Raw genomic sequence first — 23,122 nt, forward strand, 5'->3', positions numbered from 1 at the left:
ATTGTCTCCCATCACCTCCATGGTGTGTGTGTATGTGTGTGTGTGTGTGTGATTAAATACACCCTTTCCAAACTCTAAGTGGTTGTCAAGGATCAAGGATCAACACATAACAAAAAGGTGAAATGTGAGGTCACCCATTTATGGTAGATATTACATCATTCATGACACATGTGGTATTAAAAATAATAACAACAAAAACAAACAAATAAACAAACAAACCAAAATCACACAGGCAGACTGTTCAGCAGTCCATCTCTGGTCCATTTGCAAATGACACTTTTGAGAGTACACACACACACACCATACAGGGCCATACAGGTTTCATACAGGAGTTATGTACAGTGCACTAGTGACCAAACTGTCCCAATATGTGTGTGTGTGTGTGTGTGTGTGTGTGTGTGTTGGGGAGGGGGGGGGGGGGGGTACAGGAGGATACCTGTGGAAATACTTGGTGTAGGTGGGGTGCAGGTACACGTCTAACTCAAGTGAGGTCATACTGTCTTACAGTACTGAAAAACAAAAGCTAATGATTTATTTACAAATACAAAACTCAGTCTTTCACTTCTGTATGGCTCGTTACGCTTTCATACTTCACAATGTTACTGTGTGTGAGTGTGTGTGTGTGTGATGTCACACTGTGAAGAAAGTATTTGATATGATAGGAACACTACACTACAACTTCATCAACAGTTAGACCACCACAAATACTATCAAGTCCAGGACACAAATACTAATCATTGGAAAACAGTCAGTCTCAGTCACACACTTAAACCAAATAATGCTGTCATTTACACACATGTAGCTTCAGTCTTCTTGTCACATGAGATGAGCCGTGTGCGTGTGTGTATGTGTGTGTGCGTGTGTGCGTGTGTGTGTGTGTGTGTGTGTGTGTGTGTGATGATGATGATTTAGTCTGTGTGTGTTTGTGCAACCACCACCACAATGTGTGTGTGTGTGTGTGTCTGTGTGTGTGTGTGTGTGTGTGTGTGTGTGAGTGCAGTCACTACCATTCAATATTTAAGATGAATATCTGAATAACATGAACACATCATCAGTTGGCACTTGTTTTACAAGAGATATTAAATTAGCAACATTTGGAATGATATGTACAGTTTATTTACAATCATGCTTGACGTGGGCAGTATGTGTGTGTTTGTGTGAGTGTGTGTGTGTGTGTGTGTGTGTGTGTGTGTGTGTGTGTGTGTGTGTGTGTGTGTGTCTGTGTGTAATGTACACAGGAGTCTCCGGTGCTGTATACTAATTTGTACGTCAACTGGACGTGGCGCACACAACACACACACACCCACACACACACACACACACACACACACACCAGCTTGCCCAGCGAGAGAGACACACCACACTCCTCCATGTCCAGGAGCTGGGAAAGGCCTGCTGGGATGCCCCAGACTCGGGTCCAGAGTCTCAGTGTCCTCTTGGCTTTGTAAAGCAAAGGCAGGACCTCTCGCAAGAACGCAAGGCCTGATGGGCCACCAACCGCAGTGGATCCTCCACATCACTGCTGTTACTGCTGATGGAGACTGACGCGTCATGCTCAATAGCACCCTCTTCTGGCAGCTACTCAAATGACATGAGGTTGGCAGGGGCCTGAGGGCAAGAAGCACATCAAGTAGCTGGTAGCTCAGTACATTTCTACAGTTATGCACTTTTACACTTGACAATAAATCACAATATGTACAGTAGCTGAAAATGGGCATATTGTGCAGATATTTATATATGATTGTGTGTGTGTGTGTGTGTGTGTGTGTGTGTGTGTGAGTATGGAGCTGAAATGTGTGTGAGGAGGTGTGTGTGTGTTTGTGTCTGTGTGCGTTTGTGTGTGTGGTTGTGTGTGTGTGTGTGAGAGTGTGTTACCTGAGGACGGCTGCTCCGACAGGCCTCCTCCAGGTGCTTGTGCCAGATGATGGCAGAGAAGCGTGACCCCGTCTGGAACTTGTAAACATTTCCTGTAGAACACAAGTGCGGTCAGCTGGGGCAGGGCCATCCCTTTACATTCTATCACCATCCCTTCACACTCTATACCTTTACACACCATCTCTTTACACACCATCCCCTTACACACCCTCCCCTTACACACCATCCCTTTACACTCCATCCCTTTACACACCATCCCTTTACATTCCATCCCCTTACACTCCATCCCTTTACATTCCATCCCTTTACACTCTATACCTTTACATTCTATCACTTTACACTCTATACCTTTACATTCTATCACTTTACACTCTATACCTTTACATTCTATCACTTTACACTCTATACCTTTACATTCTATCACTTTACACTCTATACCTTTACATTATATCACTTTACACTCCATCCCCTTACACACCCTCCCCTTACACACCCTCCCTTTACTCTCCATCCCTTTACACTCTATACCTTTACATTCTATCCCCTTAAACTCCATCCCCTTACACACCATCCCTTTACATTCCATCCCTTTACACTCCATCCCTTTCACTTCACATTCCATCCCTTTACACTCCATCCCTTTATATTCCATCATTCCTAAACACTCCAACTGTGTTATCTTATCTCATAACCAAATCAACTCACTCTTTTCTCATTACACCTGTCTGCTTCCCACAGGTGGCCCCATATGTTGGACAGACTGTTTTTTTATGACATATTTGTACTGATAGTTACTGCTCTTTGTGTGCTTATCTGGGTGTGTGTGTGCCCCCCCCCCCCCCCCCCCCCTTAAGGGGTTTGGTTACCTTTATCAGGTTTGGTTACCTTTATCAGGTTTGGTTACCTTTATCAGGTTTGGTTACCTTTATCAGGTTTGGTTACCTTTATCAGGTTTGATTACCTTTATCAGGGTCGTTCAACTGGAAAATGTTGGGATGGTCGGGATCGTCTGGAAGCACGGCTATCCACCCGGTCAAAGTGATCTTCTTGCAGGGTGTCGACTTGTACTGCAGTCAAAACAGGACCAAGACATAGTGTGAATTCATGCTGGGTTGACTTGTATACTACAGTCAAAACAGGAGCAAGACACAGTATAGTAGTAAGTATAAGTATATATACTTTTTTGATCCTGTGAGGGAAATTTGGTCTCTGCATTTAACCCAATCGGTGAATTAGGGAAACACAAACAGCACACAGTGAACACACAGTGAGGTGAAGCACACACTAATCCTGGCGCAGTGAGCTGCCTGCTTCAACGGCGGCGCTCAGGGAGCAGTGAGGGGTTAGGTGCCTTGCTCAAGGGCACTTCAGCCACGGCCCACTGGTCGGGGCTCGAACCGGCAACCCTCCGGTTACAAGTCCAGAGTGCTAACCAGTGGGCCACGGCTGCCCAAAAAACAGTGTGACTTCCTGCGGTTCTGAAGTGTGGGCAGGCTGCTAGTGTGCATGGGAAGTCGTGGTGTACACTGGTCATGCAGTGACTGTAGCATGGTCTCCCCCTAACCCGCATGCCTGGACACTGCGGAGTATGCGGTGCATGTCATCAGGGGTGAGATGTAGGAGCATGCACACATGAAGCCAGCTACTACAATATAATCCAACGTTACTGACTTCAAAGTTTAAACGTCTCTTTTATTCTCATTTTCACTCGGGCGCAGGCATCAGCGCAGTGTCTGCTGTCAGTTCTTAGTAGCCGTTGGGAAATGCAAATGACTGGAGTTTCCACTCACTGTCGATGACGTGCAGTAACACCGAGGTAATGCAGTCGATTGAGTAAGGGAGTTAGTCGGTTAGTTATTAGTTGAGTAAGTAAATATAAATGTTTGCATCTGAGCGCCTGGTCGGGAGTGGCTTGCTTGATAAAGCTGATGTTATAGCTCATACCTCCGGGTAACTTTGCAATGAGGTGGTACTTCAGACTTGATGAACTCCTATGCTATTGAAATTCTATAGCTGAATGTATGTATAAGTACTGTATGCTGTGCCTAGCTGAAAGTGCAGAATGTATACAGTAAGTGCTGTATGCTGTGACTAGCTGAATGTATGTATAAGCACTGTATGCTGTGCTTAGCTGAATGTATGTATGTATAAGTACTGTATACTGTGCCTAGCTGAATGTATGTATGTATAAGTACTGTATGCTGTGCCTAGCTGAATGTACAGTATGTATAAGTGATGTATGCTGTGCCTAGCTGAATGTACAGTACAGTATGTGTAAGTACCATATGCTATGACTAGCTGAATGTATGTATGTATAAGTACCGTATGCTATGACTAGCTGAATGTATGTATGTATAAGTACCGTATGCTGTGACTAGCTGAATGTACAGTATGTATAAGTACCGTATGCTGTGCCTAGCTGAATGTACAGTATGTATACAGTAAGTGCTGTATGCTGTGACTAGCTGAATGTACAGTATGTATACAGTAAGTGCTGTATGCTTTGACTAGCTGAATGTATGTATAAGCACTGTGCTTAGCTGAATGTATGTATGTATAAGTACTGTATGCTGTGCCTAGCTGAATGTACAGTATGTATAAGTGATGTATGCTGTGCCTAGCTGAATGTACAGTACAGTATGTGTAAGTACCATATCCTATGACTAGCTGAATGTATGTATGTATAAGTACCGTATGCTATGACTAGCTGAATGTATGTATGTATAAGTACCGTATGCTGTGACTAGCTGAATGTATGTATGTATAAGTACCGTATGCTGTGACTAGCTGAATGTACAGTATGTATAAGTACCATACGCTGTGCCTAGCTGAATGTATGTATGTATAAGTACCGTATGCTGTGACTAGCTGAATGTATGTATGTATAAGTACCGTATGCTGTGACTAGCTGAATGTACAGTATGTATAAGTACCATACGCTGTGCCTAGCTGAATGTACAGTATGTATGAGTGCTGAATGTACAGTATGTATAAGTACGATATGCTGTGCCTAGCTGAATGTACAGTATGTATAAGTACGATACGCTGTGCCTAGCTGAATGTACAGTATGTATGAGTGCTGCATGCTGAATGTACAGTATGTATGAGTGCTGCTTGTATTTCCCCTCCATACTCACGTGTCTCCTCTCGCTGGCCCTCAGCGCTTTCGCTCCGAAGTAGACGAGTGTGGCGCCGGACAGGGCAACCCAGTACCGTGTCCAGGACGACAGCTGCGGAGGAACAGGACAAAACGTGAAATACACACAAGCAAACGGAACACAGTTCCATGCTATTCAACTCTGGTCAATGTACACAGGTGGGTCCCCTGCACCTGAGTGTGATGCAACTATGAACTGCAGCGCAGAATGCACATGCTAATGCACTGCTTTAGACCCTTTCACCTGCAGAAACAAACACGTGCGTTCATAAGGCATTTCCGGTGGCACAAAAAACAACATTGAGCTAATGGTAGCTTGGCAACAAACAAACAATAAATAAAAAAAAAAAACATGTTTGTAAGTCAACATTTTGTAGAGCATTACGCCAAATTCCAATTTATTATAATTTCAAAGTATCTGCGTTGGTTTTAAATGTTTCAACCTCAAGGAACAGATTGAAAGGGTTTATAGTGGACTCTGGGTAAACACGCGGCCAACCTTCATTGTCCAAAGATGACATACAGTAAATACAGAGGTTTGGAATTTTCTACGGTTGGTGTACCTACTTCAGGCTATAGCCTACTGCCAAATGTATGGTGGAATGCCTTCTTTATGGTTGGAATATGTGGAGTGGTTTGAATACAACCCTATAGAAGGTGTGTGTGTGTGTGTATGTGTGTGTGTGTGTCCAAAGACAGTTATATACAGATAGATAGTAGGTACAGCAGGTTTGTGTTTGACATACGAACAGCAGGTTTGAGGTTGGCACATGTACAGTGGGTTTGAGGTTGGCATGTACGGTGGGTTTGAGGTTGGCATGTACGGTGGGTTTGAGGTTGGCATACGCACAGTGGCATACGTATGATGAGTTTGATGTGGGCATACGTACGGTATGTTTGAAACTGACCTACGTACGATGACTCAGATGTGGGCATATGTACGGTAGGTTTGAAACTGACCTACGTACAATGAGTCAGATGTGGGCATATGTACAGTAGGTTTAAGGTTGGCATGGAGATACGTAGCCTATGGTAGGTTTGCGGTTGGCATGAGGATATGTACGGTAGGTTTGAGGTTGGCATGGGGATATGTACGGTAGGTTTGAGGTTGGCATGGGGATACATAGCCTTCAGTAGGTTTGAGGTTGGCATGGGGATACGTAGCCTACAGTAGGTTTGAGGTTGGCATGGGTACGGTAGGTTTGAGGTTGGCATGGGGATATGTACGGTAGGTTTGAGGTTGGCATGGGGATACGTAGCCTACAGTAGGTTTGCGGTTGGCATGGGCATACGTACGGTAGGTTTGTGGTTGGCATGGGCATACGTACGGTAGGTTTGCGGTTGGCATGGGGAAACGTACGGTAGGTTTGCGGTTGGCATGGGAATACGTACAGTAGGTTTGCGGTTGGCATGGGGATACGTACGGTAGGTTTGCGGTTGCCATGGGGATACGTACGGTAGGTTTGCGGTTGCCTTGGGGATTAGGGTGCATCAAAAAACACAATTCTTGAATTTTGATATGGCTGGGTGCTAAAAGTGTTCCAATATATGTAGAAACAACACATGCAAAATATTTTTCCAGTACATTATGATTTAGGGGTGCCACCGCACATCTGTTTTTGTTGGATAAAGTGGTTAACAGTGCACAATGGTCGCCATGGAGATCTGAGGTAAACAATACTACAGCTCAAGAAAACTGAGGTGATCTTTCTGTTTGAGGTGATCTTGATCTGTGTTGGATGTGTTATTACATATTACTATCATATCTGTAGTTGTTTCCCCGCCCCCTCTGCAAAGCTAATTGCGTGCCCACAGCTGAACCACAAGCGCAGTTGAATAGTTAACCAATTGTGACATAAAAAGAAACAAACTTTAGCGATCATACATGGTAATAAGATGTCAACGAGCAGCGACATACAGAGTACGCCTAGTAGTTCTACTAATCTACTTAAAAATACTTGAACTATTTATTGCACAATGAAGAAAACTCTGAATACTTATTCAGCTGTCTCTAAAAGTTTCTCTTATTGACGCATTCAACCGCGATTTTGATTACACCTGCTTTTAACAGGCGCAAGTTTTTCACCGCAAAACAGACATGCGCTGTTTTCATACATATGGCGGAATACCTAATCAATGCTATTAGCACTTGTCGTCTCCTGTGTTTGTGCGATACTCCCACTTTCCTCTGACCCTCCTATGAATGCATATGCATGACACGGAAAAGCGCAAATAGCCATTTGCAGCTCCCACGACAGGCAGTCTACGCTTTTTCCTCAGTGCGGCCTGTTTGTACATACCTCGCCATGCTTTTACGTGCACTTTGCAAATGAAATATGCCTGACGTGGGCACAAAAACATACATCTGGCCCTGTCTCTGCTTTTTTCATCCGCTTTCTCTGGGTGTGTCTTTCTTCTCTCCTTTGATGGTAATTTTGATACCATAGATTTAATAGAGACCCAGTCAGACCAATAGTATGAAAAATCAGGAACAGAGTTTATTTACAATGATGCGCATCAAGGGAGAGACAGCATGACTTCACCTAAAGATCCATCAGCAGCTCTAACTAGACAAGGAAATAGTTAGAGTTTAAGTATCCTTCCAGGCTGACGGGAGATGGCGTTGGTCATCCCATCTCACGTGGACTACACTGAATCAGACCCTGATTAGTGGCAGCCTGGCAATCCGGATCAGATAACTACTGACGCAGCCATGCAGAACAGTGAAACACTGTAAAGTCATAATATTCCCGCTTATCTCTAAACACAGTCACACACAGATATACACAGGGACAGTACAGATATCATACAGTCATTACATAGAATCATACTTTTAGTATCAAAGTGACCTACTAATGAGAAATGCAGAACATTAAATCATATATTGGAATATTGGATATAATGTTCTATTCCACTTTCTCTCACCTTTGTATCCCTTATTCTCTCTCTCTCTCTATTTATCTCTTTGGCTGTGGAGAACATGTGTGTGTGTGTGTATGTCTGTGTGTGTGTGTGTTTGTGTGTGTGTTTGTGTGTGTGTGTTTGTGTGTTTCTGTGTGTGTGTGTGTCTCTGTGTGTGTGTGTGTCTGTGTGTGTGTGTGTGTCTGTGTGTGTTTGTGTGTGTGTGTGTGTGTGTGTCTGTGTGTGTGTGTGTCTGTGTGTGTCTGTGTCTTTGTGTGTATGTCTCTCTCTCTGTGTGTGTCTGTCTGTATGTGTGTGTGTGTGTGTCTGTGTCTTTGTGTGTATGTTTCTCTGTGTGTCCGACATCCATCACTGCTGCACAGAATTCAGGGTAAGGCCACGTGAACATGTCCCATTAACCTCCATTCATTTTGTCTATAGGACAGTGAATGGAGAATCTTGAAAGTTAAATTCTGAGAAATGCCCAAGTTGCCCAAAGGGCAAACAAACAACTTTTACTTTGATAACCCTATAGAACATGTTACTGTATAAAAGTTCACTGTACTCAACATTTCCAGGTCAACTTTTGGCAATTAGACTAAAAATTGCACATGCGAAATTTCGCCAAAGTTCATGTGTTAGGTGGCACCCCTAAATCTCAATGGAATTACTCAAAACTGTGCAAAAGTAATTTTTATGTTAATTGGAACAAAATGCAATGCCAGCCAAATTGATATTTTGAAATTAAAATTTCCCATTCAAATTTGATGCACCTTAATGGGGATACGTACGGTAGGTTTGCGGTTGCCATGGGGATACGTACGGTAGGTTTGCGGTTGCCATGGAGATACGTACGGTAGGTTTGCGGTTGCCATGGGGATACGTACGGTAGGTTTGCGTCCTCCCTTCAGCAGAGTCTTGCGCCGCAGGGGTCCCTCCATGGTGACGCTGCACAGGGCACTGCACTCGTAACTGGACACAGCCCCAGACGGCCTACTGAGAGAGACACACACTCGTAACTGGACACAGCCCCAGATGGCTTACTGAGAGAGACACACACACACAGTACTGTTACAGCAGTCATAGCCTGCTCAGGACTACACAAACACACACACTGACACACAAACACACACACACACTCACACACACACACACACACACACACACACACACACACACACGCACACACACAGCCATAGCATCGCAGTAACACAGAAACATTCTATTTAAAAATCAACCACTGTCCAGTTAGTACTCTATGGTCTTCTGAACTCCCTTCACATCTTCCTTTGTATTTCTCAGGTGTTTCCATATGGTGGTTAGCGTTAGCCTACTGTATTTCTCAGGTGTTTCCATATGGTGGTTAGCGTTAGCCTACTGTATTTCTCAGGTGTTTCCATATGGTGGTTAGCGTTAGCCTACTGTATTTCTCAGGTGTTTCCATATGGTGGTTAGCGTTAGCCTACTGTATTTCTCAGGTGTTTCCATATGGTGGTTAGCGTTAGCCTACTGTATCTCTCAGGTGTTTCCACATGGTGGTTAGCGTTAGCCTACTGTATTTCTCAGGTGTTTCCACATGGTGGTTAGCGTTAGCCTACTGTATTTCTCAGGTGTTTCCATATGGTGGTTAGCGGTAGTAACCTGCAAATGTACCTGAGAGCTCAAGTATGTGTTTTGAAAAGGAGAGTCTCACCTGTAAATGTAACTTCGGCTCCGCGGAGAAGTGCGGACCGGAACCCTCCAGTTGGGGCCCAGGGTGGCGTACATACGGCCCCTGACGGAGAGAGAGAGAGAGTGAGAGAGAGAAAGATAGAGAGAGATAAAGAGACAGAGAGAGACAAAGAAAGAAAGAGAGAGAAAGAGAATGAAAGAGAGAGAGAATAGTGAGAATAGAGAGAGACAAACATACAGGTAAATGACGACACTACTATTGGACATTTGTTTTTGTTACAATTCAGTAAATGTACATTATTAACTCTCAATACAGCTCTGCATGCACACTGATACGTTTATGAAGCAGAGTGATGGGTAACATGGCGTCCATCTTACCTCTCCATACCAGAGGTCAGTTCATCACTGAAGGAGCTGTCCCTACTGCCTGTGAAGAAAGAGCACAACGCGGTTTACGGTTAAGTCTCCTGCTGCCCGAGACCCATGTGGCCTGGTCTGTACCTGCCTGGTGGGATCGGTGAGGGATTAGTTTTTATGAGATAATGTTTGGTTGTGTGTCGCCATCAGAGTTGGGCAAGTTACTGAAAAGTAGTAATTAGTTACAGTTACTTCTTTTAAAAATAATTGAATTACCTTACCAATTACTGTATATCAAAAGTAATTAGTTACTAGAGAAAGTAACTTTTGAGTTACTTTTAAGTCTACTTTTAAAATGTCAATATGAACAGTACTGAACAGTCACACAAACAATAAACCTAATTTTTAGATCTATTTATTGTAGTTTCAACGTGCCTTCAAATCAATAGGATGAATGTGAGGAGGCTCCTATTAATTATAAAGAATGCATCTATGAAACACAATCGCGGGACATACAGCTAAGGTCAGGAGCAGTGGCGCAAAAAGTGGGTATGCGCTATATGCGGCGCATAGGGGTGCAGCTCCATGGGGGCGCCAAATTTTACAGCAAAGGTAAAATAAAATAAAATAATATATTTGGTATTTATTACTTATTTATATATTATTATTAATATTTAGCTACTGCTGTCCGTTTCTAAATTATTTCAAAATGTTCTCCACGTTCTATAACATTTTAGAGGACTAACAGGCTAGAGTAGGCACCCTATCTCATAAGATTCCATCATAGAATTTTGACATAGAAGAGGGAGTGGGGGCGTTGTGAGCGCTGGGCGAGCAGATAGGCCTACGAGTAGTGTGTTGCCATATGGAAAAAGATGGATACAGCAAAAAAAAAAGCTGTTGACGACTAAAAATAGAAAAAGAAATGGAGAAGATGGCATGTCAAGGGATGCAACAGCAGTTAAATAAGTGGACGGTGAAAGGCAACAGGTAGGATTTAAAGTGATGACGTCTGTACTTGGAGGCTTGGAAATATGAATGTTAACAGACTAACTAGCATTTGTTAAGCATAATGCCGATTGAAACATAGCCTATTCCATTCAGATAGCTAGGTGGCTACCATGCTCATACTGCACTTTTAATGGACAACTGCAAACAGAAATGTCATGCTAGCAGTAACTCATTACATGTTTCCATATCCTAACAATGAAGGCTCCTTGTAAATAACTTAATATTGTGTTGCAATGTGGTGCAAACAAACAAGGCTAGAGTGCCTATCAGCCTTATCCATTGTGAGCAATAGCTGGCAAAAGGACGTTATGAGAACCGTTTAGACTCTCTTGAAGTGGCAATGCACCATTTATCAATACTTATCAAGTATAACATCAAGTTAAACATCAAATTGGCAGCATTTCTTTAAAGACATATTCAATAGACACTAATGCACAGTAATAGTGTAAATTATTGACCTTTTGTTTTGCTTTAGTTGTTTGTGTTTTTTTTTTTTTTTGGGGGGGGGGGGCGCCAATATTGTTGTTGCATACCCCTCAAAAATGGGTAGCTGCGCCCCTGGTCGGGAGACATTAAATCAGAAGCAGCAAATGTGCATCTGTCATCTTGTCTGCAGTCGTTCATTCAGGATCAACAGAGTAACACAAGTAACAAACTCATTTAAATTTCAGTAATTGTAATTGCGTTACTTGATTTACAAAAATACTTTGTTATATGCTCGTTACCACTAAAAGTAGTGGAATTACAGTAACACGTTACTTTGTAACACGTTACTCCCAACACTGGTCGCCATGGAAGCTGAACTAAATGTTTCCACTCTGGCTTCAGATCCTAATGAGTTAATTGCTGAAAATAGGAAATTAGTGGTGAGGGAGTGTGTGTGTGTGTGTGTGTGTGTGTGTGTGTGTGTGTGTGTGTGTGTGTGTGTGTGTGTGTATGCTCTGTTTTAGGTTTAACTTGCATCACAGCGTACTATACCCTTTGGAGATAAAGCACCTCCAGTAAAAAAAAAAAAAAAACCTACCTTCATAGGGGCACAAAGCATGAGGATTAGATAACACAGGGTGTTAGATGATGTTTACCTAGCGAGACCCCGTTGGTGAAGACAGAGTCATGTGTGTGGTTGCGGACAGGACTGTGCGACTCCAGAAAACTGTCATCCAGCAGGTGGCGTGGTTTCTCCGCTGGGAAGATTGCACTCTTGCTCTCCGATACTCCATATTGGCTGATGCTGTGTGTGTGTGTGAGAGAGAGAGAAAGAGGGAAAGATATGTTCTGATATTTAAGGAAAGAGGTGTCACCAACTGTGAAATTGTACACTCAAAATCGTGGTTAAGAAGAACATTTACAAACAACTTTTATGTATGTACAGTATGTATGTATGTATGTGTGTGTGTGTGTGTGTGTATGTGTGTGTGTGTGTGTGTGTGTGACATGGGTTTGTCTGTCTGTCTGTCTGTGTGAGAGTGTAGAAATTGGAACTAAATGGTACACTAAATTCAAAGGAACATACAAATGTTATTGTGTCAGATTTCTGCTACTTTTCTATGTGCGCATGAGTAAATGTGTGTGTGTGTGTGTGTGTGTGTGTGTGTGTTCTGAGGAGAACTGACTTGTTCCCCAGGCTGTGGCTCTTGCGGTGGCGTGCAGGGGGTGGGGTGGGCAGGCGTGCCCCCACTGAGGTGTCTGGGCAGGTGGGTCGTCGGGAGAACCTCACAGACGCACTCACCTCCGAGGGTCCTGAAGAAGTCAGGGTACGACACACACATCGTCTCTCCATTAAACATTTGCAGATATGGGAGCAAGTGCAATGGCATGTTGGTGCTTTTTATTAGTCTTTCTTCACTGATAAGTATAAGTAAGTACAAGTATAGGCTATATACTCTTTTGATCCCGTGAGGGAAATTTGGTCTCTGCATTTATCCCAATCCGTGAATTAGTGAAACACACTCAGCACACAGTGAACACAGTGAGGTGAAGCACACACTAATCCCGGCGCAGTGAGCTGCCTGCAACAACAGCGGCGCTCGGGGAGCAGTGAGGGGTTAGGTGCCTTGCTCAAGGGCACTTCAGCCGTGCCTACTGGTCGGGGTTCGAACCGGCAACCCTCCGGTTACAAGTACAAGGCGCTAACCAGTAGGCCACGGCTGCCCCAAATAAGGATACCTTCTCCCTCCTCCAATAGAAATCTTAACCAGCACCAAACACAATGCTAATCAGGCCAACTCTATAAGACCCAACACACTGCTAATCAGGCTAACACTAGCAGACCCAGCACACTGCTAATCAGGCTAACACTAGCAGACCCAGCACACTGCTAATCAGATCCAACACACTGCTAATCAGGCTAACACTATCAGACCCCATGTAACGGAGGCGAACTGAGCTAGCGTGCTAGTTGCCCGTGTAAATCCTCACAGCCCTAACCTTTAGAGCGCTTCTAACCGCTGAGTTGGGAGCCTGGGCTTTTAGCTCAGTGGTTAGAGCGTTCGACTCCCATGCCGGAGAGTGTTGAGGTGGCGGGTTCGAGGGCCGTGAGCGGCGGACGAATTACGACCTCTGTTACACCAACACACTGCTAATCAGACCCAGCACACTGCTAATCATGCCAACACTATCAGACCCAGCCCATTCACCTTCCATAACCTGGACCAGACATATCTGATACAATCCATTAACATCAACACTATTACCTAAGCCAGACACATACCCAATCCATTAACAGGAAAATGATGACCTAAGCCAGACATATCACACTCAATCCATTAGCCATCACCAAGACCAGACCAATCATGCCTCTTCATTACTACCAGACTGTCTCCATTAGCGTCAGTGCCCCCCTGTGTCATTACCCGTGCCCAGCGGTCCTCTGGGGCACTTATTAAGGGCAATCACACGTTTAAGGGTTCCTGAGCTGGCATACTGGCACCGTCCAACCGTTAACAGATTCGCTGTCCAATTAGCCCGTGCCACATGGGCCACTGCTGCATTCTCCCGAGCTAAACAAACAGCCGTTAAAGCCCCATGTGCTCCTAGTTAAGACCTGCATCTGTGCTAATGAGCTGAGCGCACCGCAAACGACTTACAGCACACTCAGGCACTCACACACACACACACACACACACACACAGACACACTGAGCTGTCTACTGTACACGGATACAACCACATAACCAGATGTCACTCAAACTCTTGGCTGGTGAACGCTGAGAGATACTGAGAAAGCCGTCACTGTTGTCACTATTGGGCATAATCACTTTGATATCAGCTGGAGGAACACAAAGCGACGTGCAAGTCTTCACTGGAGGAGATTAGGGTCTCGTAAAGAGAACACTATGACAGCCGGGGACTGTTTATCCATCAGGCCGTAAAATCGTGAGGTATTTGTGAGAGTCGGGTGAAATTGTGAGTTCTCACTAATCTGGTGCGCCCAGAGCCCTTGTGTCCCCCACCGTCTTTTAACGGCCCTGCGTTTGGGCACACGTGGGAATGCTATGTGCTCAGTGCCGAAGTCAACAGGCCTCTTCCTGCCAATTAGGGCATGGAAGCCATGGTGTGCCAACCGCAGTCTCCACCGCCTCTGTCGTTAAACCTCTTCAAAGAACGCCGGAGTACATAAGGAAGTAGATGCTACCAGGCCTGAGAGCTCAAGCTCCAGACAGGAATACAGCAGCAGCCCAGAGACGCTACCAGATCGAGATGAACATTTCACCTCAGACTGTTAAAGGATCACAGCTGTATGAATGCACTGAAGTTGCTGGCTATAAAGGACACTCAAATAGAAACAAGGGAAACTCCGGTCAAACAATAACTTAGGGTCTACTTTTGGATGATAACGAGTATAAATTCTCATTTGGAACCAAAACAACGCCAATCGGTGCAGTTTTGAGTAAGACCGGAATATGAATGAATGAATGAATGAATGAATGGCATAGCCCTTTTGGGCAACATCGCTGCCTCAAAGTAAATAGCTCTTTTTGGCCATTAGCTAGGATCAAAACAATCCATACACATCTATGCTACTATGGAGAGGGTCTCTGCAGACAAACTGAAGTATTTTTGCCTTTGTAAATTAAAGAAACACTGTTTGTGCTGTATTCAGGTCACTGTCTTCTTATGAGGAAAAGTCTGTCATCAAGATGGTGGTGACCGAACAAGAGCAAAAACATGTAAGTAACTAGGGCATCCATTCTGCAGTAACCAGGGTGACAATTCTGAAGTAATCAGGGTGACAATTCTGCAGGAGTTTCCAAACGGTGCGATGCATGTTTTGCTCGCCTGGAGGCCACTGTGTGCCTCCCTCAGACATGAGCACATGTTTGAAATAGCAGACCAGCCCTGTCTCCGGAGACATGTCCAGCCGGCTTCAGCTTTATGGCCCTGTCACAAGCCAACATAAGCAGTGTTTGCCTTTCTCCACAGAGCCAATCTATCAGTGAAAGCATTAATTAACACACACACTCACACACACACACACACACACACCGAGTTCATTTCCTATTTTCAGCAATTAACTCATTAGGATCTGAAGCCAGAGTGGAAACATTGAGTTCAGCTTCCATGGCGACGCACATCCAAACATTATCTCATAAAATCTTGAGTGCTGAACTATGAGCAAATAATCCCTCACCGATCCCTCACCAAAACAGCTCGGCAGGCAGCACAGGGTGCAGACGCGAGGGCTCAGAATGCATACACAAACACACAGACACACACACACAGTGCAGGGTGCAGATTTGAGGGCCTGGAACGACATGTTTGTTGGAATCTCTGATCGCTGATAACGTGGTCTGAGTGAAGGCACTGCCAGTTTCCCTGAGTCATAAAAAACATTCCTGCTGCTACTTGCGAGGGCAAACACAGACTATCCTCTGACGTGGAGACGCAGTAGAGCGGGAAAACACACACACACACACACACACACACACCACATACAGAACAAAACACAAACACATCTCCACCCTATTAGTTAGTCTCACTAATCCTTTCAGTTTCATTTCTTGAGATGCATTTGGATCCATTTACCCACAACTTCTAATTAGAACAACAGTTCTATTCTTTTATTACCCTGGTTGACTGGAAAAACAAGTAATTGCAGAGCTTGTAAAGCCATGAGACCCAAAGCCAGGATTACTGAGACATGTCTATGAGTCCCACGGAGCACGGGTGACTACACCACTGGAAGAGGCGCCTGACAGGCCTGTAACATGAGGTTAGAGTATACCTGAACATAGGCACATCCTTTTAGAGTATGTCTGCACAGAAGTAAGTCCTGTTACACACACACACACACACACACACACACACACACACACACACACACACACACACATGCGCACTCTTAGTGTGTCTGCACAGCACATCCACTTGAAGCACATGTGCACAGAAACATATTTAAATCCGTCTGCACAGAAGCACATGCACTTGGTCTCAGAGTGTAGGCAGCAGATGACCTCATTCTTCCACTGCAGGAAAACCACATCAGGGGTGTGGAACCAGCCATGTTCCCCAACCACCACCCTACAATGCTTCCATCTTCTACAGCCCCAGGCCAATGCCCGCCCCTGTCTCTGTGCAATCCAGGATATGAGCGTGATTGATCGCAATCAAACATGGTAGGATAGCTGCAATTTAATGTGATCTTTCCACTGACACCATCATGTAAGACCGAGACAGAAAATTACCCATCATCACTCCCAATTATTAGCCGGTCCCCATGGCAACACACCAGTCCTCACTGCACCAGTTTGTATGACTGTTCAGTGTTCACCAAGTTCCCATGGTAACCGCCAGTCCATGCTGGGAATAAAGATCTTGATCCCATCCGACCCAAATAAGTAGTTTACCAGCCACTTCTGAACTCCATAATCATGCCCCCACCACTGCCCATCTTCACCCATCCTCCAGCGCGCAGTAGTCCCCAGACCCCTCTCAGCTGTGGAGCAACAGGGCCGAGGCAACAGACTTACTATGTACTATGGGGACTATGCACTAATGAGGGTTATGAGGACTATGCACTAATGAGGGTTATGAGGATGATGCACTAATGAGGGTTATGAGGATGATGCCCTAATGGGGGTTATGGGGACTATGCACTAATGAGGGTTATGAGGATGATGCACTAATGAGGGTTATGAGGATGATGCACTAATGAGGGTTATGAGGATGATGCCCTAATCGGGGTTATGGGGACTATGCACTAATGAGGGTTATGAGGACTATGCACTAATGAGGGTTATGAGGACTATGCACTAATGAGGGTTATGAGGACTATGCACTAATGGGGGTTATGAGGATGATGCACTAATGAGGGTTATGAGGATGATGCCCTAATGGGGGTTATGAGGATGATGCACTAATGAGGGTTATGAGGATGATGCACTAATGAGGGTTATGAGGACTATGCACTAATGAGGGTTATGAGGATGATGCACTAATGAGGGTTATGGGGACTATGCACTAATGAGGGTTATGAGGATGATGCCCTAATGGGGGTTATGGGGACTATGCACTAATGGGGGTTATGAGGACTATGCACTAATGAGGGTTATGAGGACTATGCACTAATGAGGGTTATGAGGATGATGCACTAATGGGGGTTATGGGGACTATGCACTAATGAGGGTTATGAGGATGATGCACTAATGGGGGTTATGGGGACTATGCACTAATGAGGGTTATGAGGATGATGCACTAATGGGGGTTATGGGGACTATGCACTAATGAGGGTTATGAGGATGATGCACTAATGGGGGTTATGGGGACTATGCACTAATGAGGGTTATGAGGATGATGCCCTAATGGGGGTTATGGGGACTATGCACTAATGGGGGTTATGGGGACTATGCACTAATGGAGATTATGGGAACTATGCACTAATGGAGATTATGGAAACTATGCACTAATGGAGGTTATGGGGACTATGCACTAATGGGGGTTATGGGAACTATGCACTAATGGGGGTTATGGGGACTATGCACTAGTGGGGATTATGGGGACTATGCACTAGTGGGGATTATGGGGATTATGCACTGATGGGGATTATACACTAATGGGTATTATGAGGACTATACTCTAATAAGGACATTGGGGATTATGCACTAACGGGGACTATGGGGACAATGCATTAATGGGGATTATGGGGACTATGCACTAATGGGGATTATGGGGACTATGCACTGGTGGCAACTATGCACTGATAGGGACTAAATTTAGATTGAGGGTATTTGTTTTTGTGGGTCAATTGAGACCTGAAGAAGAACATACCCTGGTGGACTCAAGGGGGCTGGCATACTATAGGGGACATTCTGAGTGATGGGGGATAATGATGGTGCTTTATGAGGCTTGGATGGACTGGCGAGGTGTTTGATAAGCTTGGATGGACTGGTGAGGTGTTTGGTAAGCTTGGATGGACTGGCTCTTCTAGACCTATGAGTATCTGTGAACAGAAAGGGACTGATAGGTTGATGGGGGGCGGTTGGGGACTGGATAGACATAGCGGCCTTTCCAAAAAGGTTCATTCCAAAAGTCGGATTTCCAAAAAGGGGGTTTACATGTACAAGATACTGATGTTTTGTTGTTTGTTTGTTTGTTTGTTTGTTAGTACTGCTGAAGAGCAGGATTGATCTGAGCTGCACTGCAGATGTATGGGGTCCTTTGCGCCGGAGGCCCCCATCTCCATCTCCATCAGGGTCTCGAGGACAGCAAGCGTGCAAAGGAGTGAGGAGGGAATAAGCAAATGGGCTGGTGAACGACTAAATGAGAAAGGGAAGGGAGTGAGAGAGAGTGAGAACAAGAGGGAGAGCAGAAGAGCAAGCAAAGGAGAGACAGAGAGAGAGAGGGAGAGAGAGAGAGAGAGGGTGAGGGAAAAAGAGAGGGGGAAGAGAGAGAGGGGGAGAGGGAGAGAAAACGAGCAAACTTGAGAGAGGTCCCTTTTTTTGTCTAATCCCCTGTGCCCTGGACCTCTCTGCCCAAGTGCTTCTCGCTCGGTTTATTTATACCAGATTGGACCCAGCTGTTCAAGTCGTCAGCTAAAGATGGCTTCCAGATCCTGCAGGTCCTGACCCGCATGGTCCTGCACAAGCAGGTGGGCATGTTTACATCAGCAGTTTCGCTGGATGTCCTGTGTGCTTTGGCACCGTTGGGAAAATGCTGGCATGAGGTGATGGGGAAAACAGAGGAAGAGAGAAGAGCACGTCACCTCCAAGGTCCTCTTTGGACGACACCAGGCGCGGAGAGCTGTTCCCAGGCTCGATTTTCAGAGAGAGCCTAAAGGAGAACCGGAGAGAACAGAGAGAGAGAGAGAGAGAGAGCACAGAGTCAGAGAACACATATCAAGAACACAGAGAGAAGACAGAGGGAGAGAACACACAAAGAGAGAGAGAGGGAGAGAGAAAGAGAGAGAGAGGGAGTCAGTAAGAACATATACAGAACATGTATAAAGAACACTGAGTCAGAAAGAACGTATAAAGATAGAGAGAAGGAGCCAACACGAGCCTTCAGTGCATGACAGCACATAGGACGGAAATGAGACAAGATATTAACAATACAATATGAATTGGTAGCATCAAGATATTAAAATGCAATAAATTGGTAGCATCAAGATTTTTACAATACAATAAGAATTGGTAGCATCAATATATTTACAATACAATATGAATTGGTAGCATCAATGAAGCTTTATTAAATCACACTTCTGATATGTGTTAACATGCATGATACCCCTCACACAAACGTATTAGCATACTCCAGCTGTTAGCATTACATCTATAAGACACATCTGAATATCAGCTGTTAGCATTACATCTATAAGACACATCTGAATATCAGCTGTTAGCATTACAGTCACACTAGGGCACATCTGAAAATCAGGTCTGACGGATAAATCATCCAGGTCGCAGTTTGGGCCGATCACTCACTGTTAGGTTATAGATAACAGATAGCCTATGTTGCCTGGGATATACTATGAGGGGAAAAAGCTGCCTCATTATTTTCCATTTGTCAGTGTGGGAGGATTTATATGCCTTTCTTTTCCACCGGTCCAATGTAAGGATACCCCCCCCCCACCCCCAACCCCCCTCCCCATCCACAGGAAAACAGCTGGAACAGTGGAGGGAGGGGGCTAGGAGGGAGGGGGGGGGGGGGGTGAGAGAAAAGACATTTCCTCTGCAGTCCTAATCTCAGCCATGCAGAGTGTCTGGGGGCAGATCAAATAACGCAAAACAGCAGAACCGGCATCTGATCTGATTAACATGTGCTCCGCACTGGACGGCCGCCTAACCAAACACAGCAAACAAAACGGACCTGCGGGACGCCCCGTCCAACGCTCGCGCGCACGCTCCAGAACCTAATTACGGTTTCAACACTACTGGCCCAACACACACATCAGCGTCTGCTGGGAGACAGCGGAGCTTCTTCACACTTCATTAGCACAGTTGTCAGCATAGCTCATCTGAGAGAGAGATAGATACAGTGAGAGAGATAGAGAGAGCGAGGGAGAGACAGAGAGAGAGAGAAAGAAAGAGAGCATGAGAGAGAGAGTGGTGAACATTCTCTTGACTTCAGTAGGAGAGAGAGAGAGAGAGAGAGACAGAGAAAGAGAGAGTGGCAAGCAATGAGCATGTTCCCTTGAATTCAGCAGAGGAGAGGGAAAGACAAAGAAAGAGAGAGAGAAAGAAAGAAAGAGTGAGAGAGAGAGAAAGAAAGAGAGAGTGAGAGAGAGATAGGTGAACAATGAACACATTCCCTTGACTCTAGTAGAGGAGAGGGAAAGGCCGGGCGCTCGCTGCCGATCAGAGACGGCGAGGGAGTAAAGTGTGTGTGATTGACAGCCAGTACTCATTCCAGACTTTCCACATAAGGAGCAGTCTGCTGTCAGTCCTTAAAGATGAGTGAAATGAAGTGCGTTTAAAGTGCGTTTAAAGAGCCTGATGACGGTATCAGGTAGCGAGAGAGTGAGGTGGAGGGGAAAGCCTGACTGCACACAACACAAGCACACACACACACACGCACAAACACACACACAAGCACGCATGCACACACACACACACACACACACACGTACACACATATACACACGTGCACACACACACACACACACACACACACACACTCACACTGGACCGGATCTGGTTGTTACATGCCAGCAGCTGCAGGACTGTGTGGGGAGTGTGTGGGGAGTGAGTGGTCCTCACGGCTCAAGGGCGACTGAGGAGATCAGGGGTGCTGCTGTGTTTTGGGGGGACTGGAGGGGTGGAGGGGTCTTACATGGTGCTTAGTGCTGAGGAAAGAGAGCATGCTGAAGCATGCTGTGGGGTGTTGGTTTGGAGGCTTGATGTGGTGAACAGGTAATCCCCCACTTTGCTCAGTGGTCACCCGTGGGGCAGCCGTGACCTACTGGTTAGCACTTCGGACCTGTAACCGGAGGGTTCGAACCCCGACCAGTAGGCACGGCTGAAGTGCCCTTGAGCAAGGCACCTAACCCCTCACTGCTCCCCGAGCGCCGCTGTTGTTTCAGGCAGCTCACTGCACCGGATTAGTGTGTGCTTCACCTCACTGTGTGTACACTGTGTGCTGTGTGTGTTTCACTAATTCACAGATTGGGATAAATGCAGAGACCAAATTTCCCTCACGGGATCAAAAGAGTATTTATACTTATACTTATATACTATATAATATATATATAACCCCGCTTTGCTCAGTGGTCACCCCTACATGGCATCATGTGTCGGGGGGTGCTGGTGACCCCTGGGGCCTGGGTTCCCCAGCTGGCGCCCTGAACAAGACCCAGACACTGACTTCATCCCTCTGAAGCTGACCGCACAACAGCCATGTGTCCGGTCCCCTGAGCCAACCCAGGAAGGGGAGGAGAGGAGAGGAGTGAGGGAGGAGAGTGAGGGAGAAGAGAGGAAAGGAGAGAGGAAGGGAAGGAGAGAGGGAAGGAAAGGAGAGAGGGAGGAGAGAGGAGTGAGGGAGGAGAGGAAAGGAGAGAGGGAGGAGAGGAGAGAGGAGGGAGAGGAGAGAGGAGAGGAGAGAGGGAAGGAAGGAAAGAGGAGTGATGAAGAGATGATCCTGAAGCCTACGTAGGTTACTTTACTCTCTTATGAACCTACATAGGTTACTTTACTCTCTTATGAACCGATGATCCTGAAGCCTACGTAGGTTACTTTACTTTCTTATGAACCGATGATCCTGAAGCCTACGTAGGTTACTTTACTCTCTTATGAACCTACGTAGGTTACTTTGCTCTCTTATGAACCGATGATCCTGAAGCCTACGTAGGTTACTTTACTCTCTTATGAACCTACGTAGGTTACTTTACTCTCTTATGAACCGATGATCCTGAAGCCTACGTAGGTTACTTTACTCTCTTATGAACCTACGTAAGTTACTTTACTCTCTTATGAACCGATGATTCTGAAGCCTACGTAGGTTACTTTACTCTCTTATGAACCGATGATCCTGAAGCCTACGTAGGTTACTTTACTCTTTTATGAACCTACGTAGGTTACTTTACTCTCTTATGAACCGATGATCCTGAAGCCTACATAGGTTACTTTACTCTCTTATGAACCGATGATCCTAAAGCCTACGTAGGTTACTTTACTCTCTTATGAACCTACGTAGGTTACTTTACTCTCTTATGAACCGATGATCCTGAAGCCTACATAGGTTACTTTACTCTCTTATGAACCGATGATCCTAAAGCCTACGTAGGTTACTTTACTCTCTGAACAGCACTGATTCTGAAGCCTACATAGGTTACATTACCCTCTGAAGAGCGATGATTCTGAAACCTACATAGGTTCCAATACTCTCTGAAGAGCCGATGATTCTGAAGCCTGCGTAGGTTACTTAACTCTCTGAACAGCAATGATTCTGAAACCTGCGTAGGTTACATTACTCTCTGAAGAGCCGATGATTCTGAAGCCTGCGTAGGTTACATTACTCACTGAAGAGCCGATGATTCTGAAGCCTGCGTAGGTTACATTACTCTCTGAAGAGCCGATGATTCTGAAGCCTGCGTAGGTTACATTACTCTCTGAAGAGCCGATGATTCTGAAGCCTGCGTAGGTTACATTACTCTCTGAAGAGCCGATGATTCTGAAGCCTGCGTAGGTTACATTACTCTCTGAAGAGCCGATGATTCTGA

The 23,122-nt window shown here is 45.3% G+C and overlaps 1 protein-coding gene across 3 annotated transcripts in view; it reads right to left on the reverse strand.

Moving 5' to 3' along the window:
• Positions 1-425: 425 nt before the first annotated feature.
• The window catches only part of ralgps1 (Ral GEF with PH domain and SH3 binding motif 1), a 171,508-nt gene continuing 148,811 nt past the window's right edge, over positions 426-23,122 (reverse strand). For 2 of the 3 annotated variants that reach the window (XM_076270439.1, XM_076270437.1), the window contains 10 exons: positions 19,172-19,239; positions 12,586-12,712; positions 12,055-12,203; positions 9,983-10,031; positions 9,627-9,707; positions 8,821-8,929; positions 5,013-5,105; positions 2,837-2,942; positions 1,876-1,967; positions 426-1,608 (listed from right to left, as the gene is read on the reverse strand). In XM_076270439.1, coding sequence (XP_076126554.1) covers positions 1,579-1,608; positions 1,876-1,967; positions 2,837-2,942; positions 5,013-5,105; positions 8,821-8,929; positions 9,627-9,707; positions 9,983-10,031; positions 12,055-12,203; positions 12,586-12,712; positions 19,172-19,239 — 904 coding nt within the window. In that variant the 3' untranslated portion in view covers positions 426-1,578. The remainder of the gene's footprint in view (positions 1,609-1,875; positions 1,968-2,836; positions 2,943-5,012; positions 5,106-8,820; positions 8,930-9,626; positions 9,708-9,982; positions 10,032-12,054; positions 12,204-12,585; positions 12,713-19,171; positions 19,240-23,122) is intronic. The other variant, XM_076270440.1, reaches the window with a different exon arrangement.

This window comes from Alosa pseudoharengus, unplaced genomic scaffold, assembly GCF_046254945.1.
Source record: "Alosa pseudoharengus isolate Yale_2024_CS ecotype anadromous, Long Island Sound unplaced genomic scaffold, YU_APseudo_1.1 YU_APseudo_1.1_scf_6, whole genome shotgun sequence".
In the NCBI taxonomy this organism is placed as follows: domain Eukaryota; kingdom Metazoa; phylum Chordata; class Actinopteri; order Clupeiformes; family Clupeidae; genus Alosa; species Alosa pseudoharengus.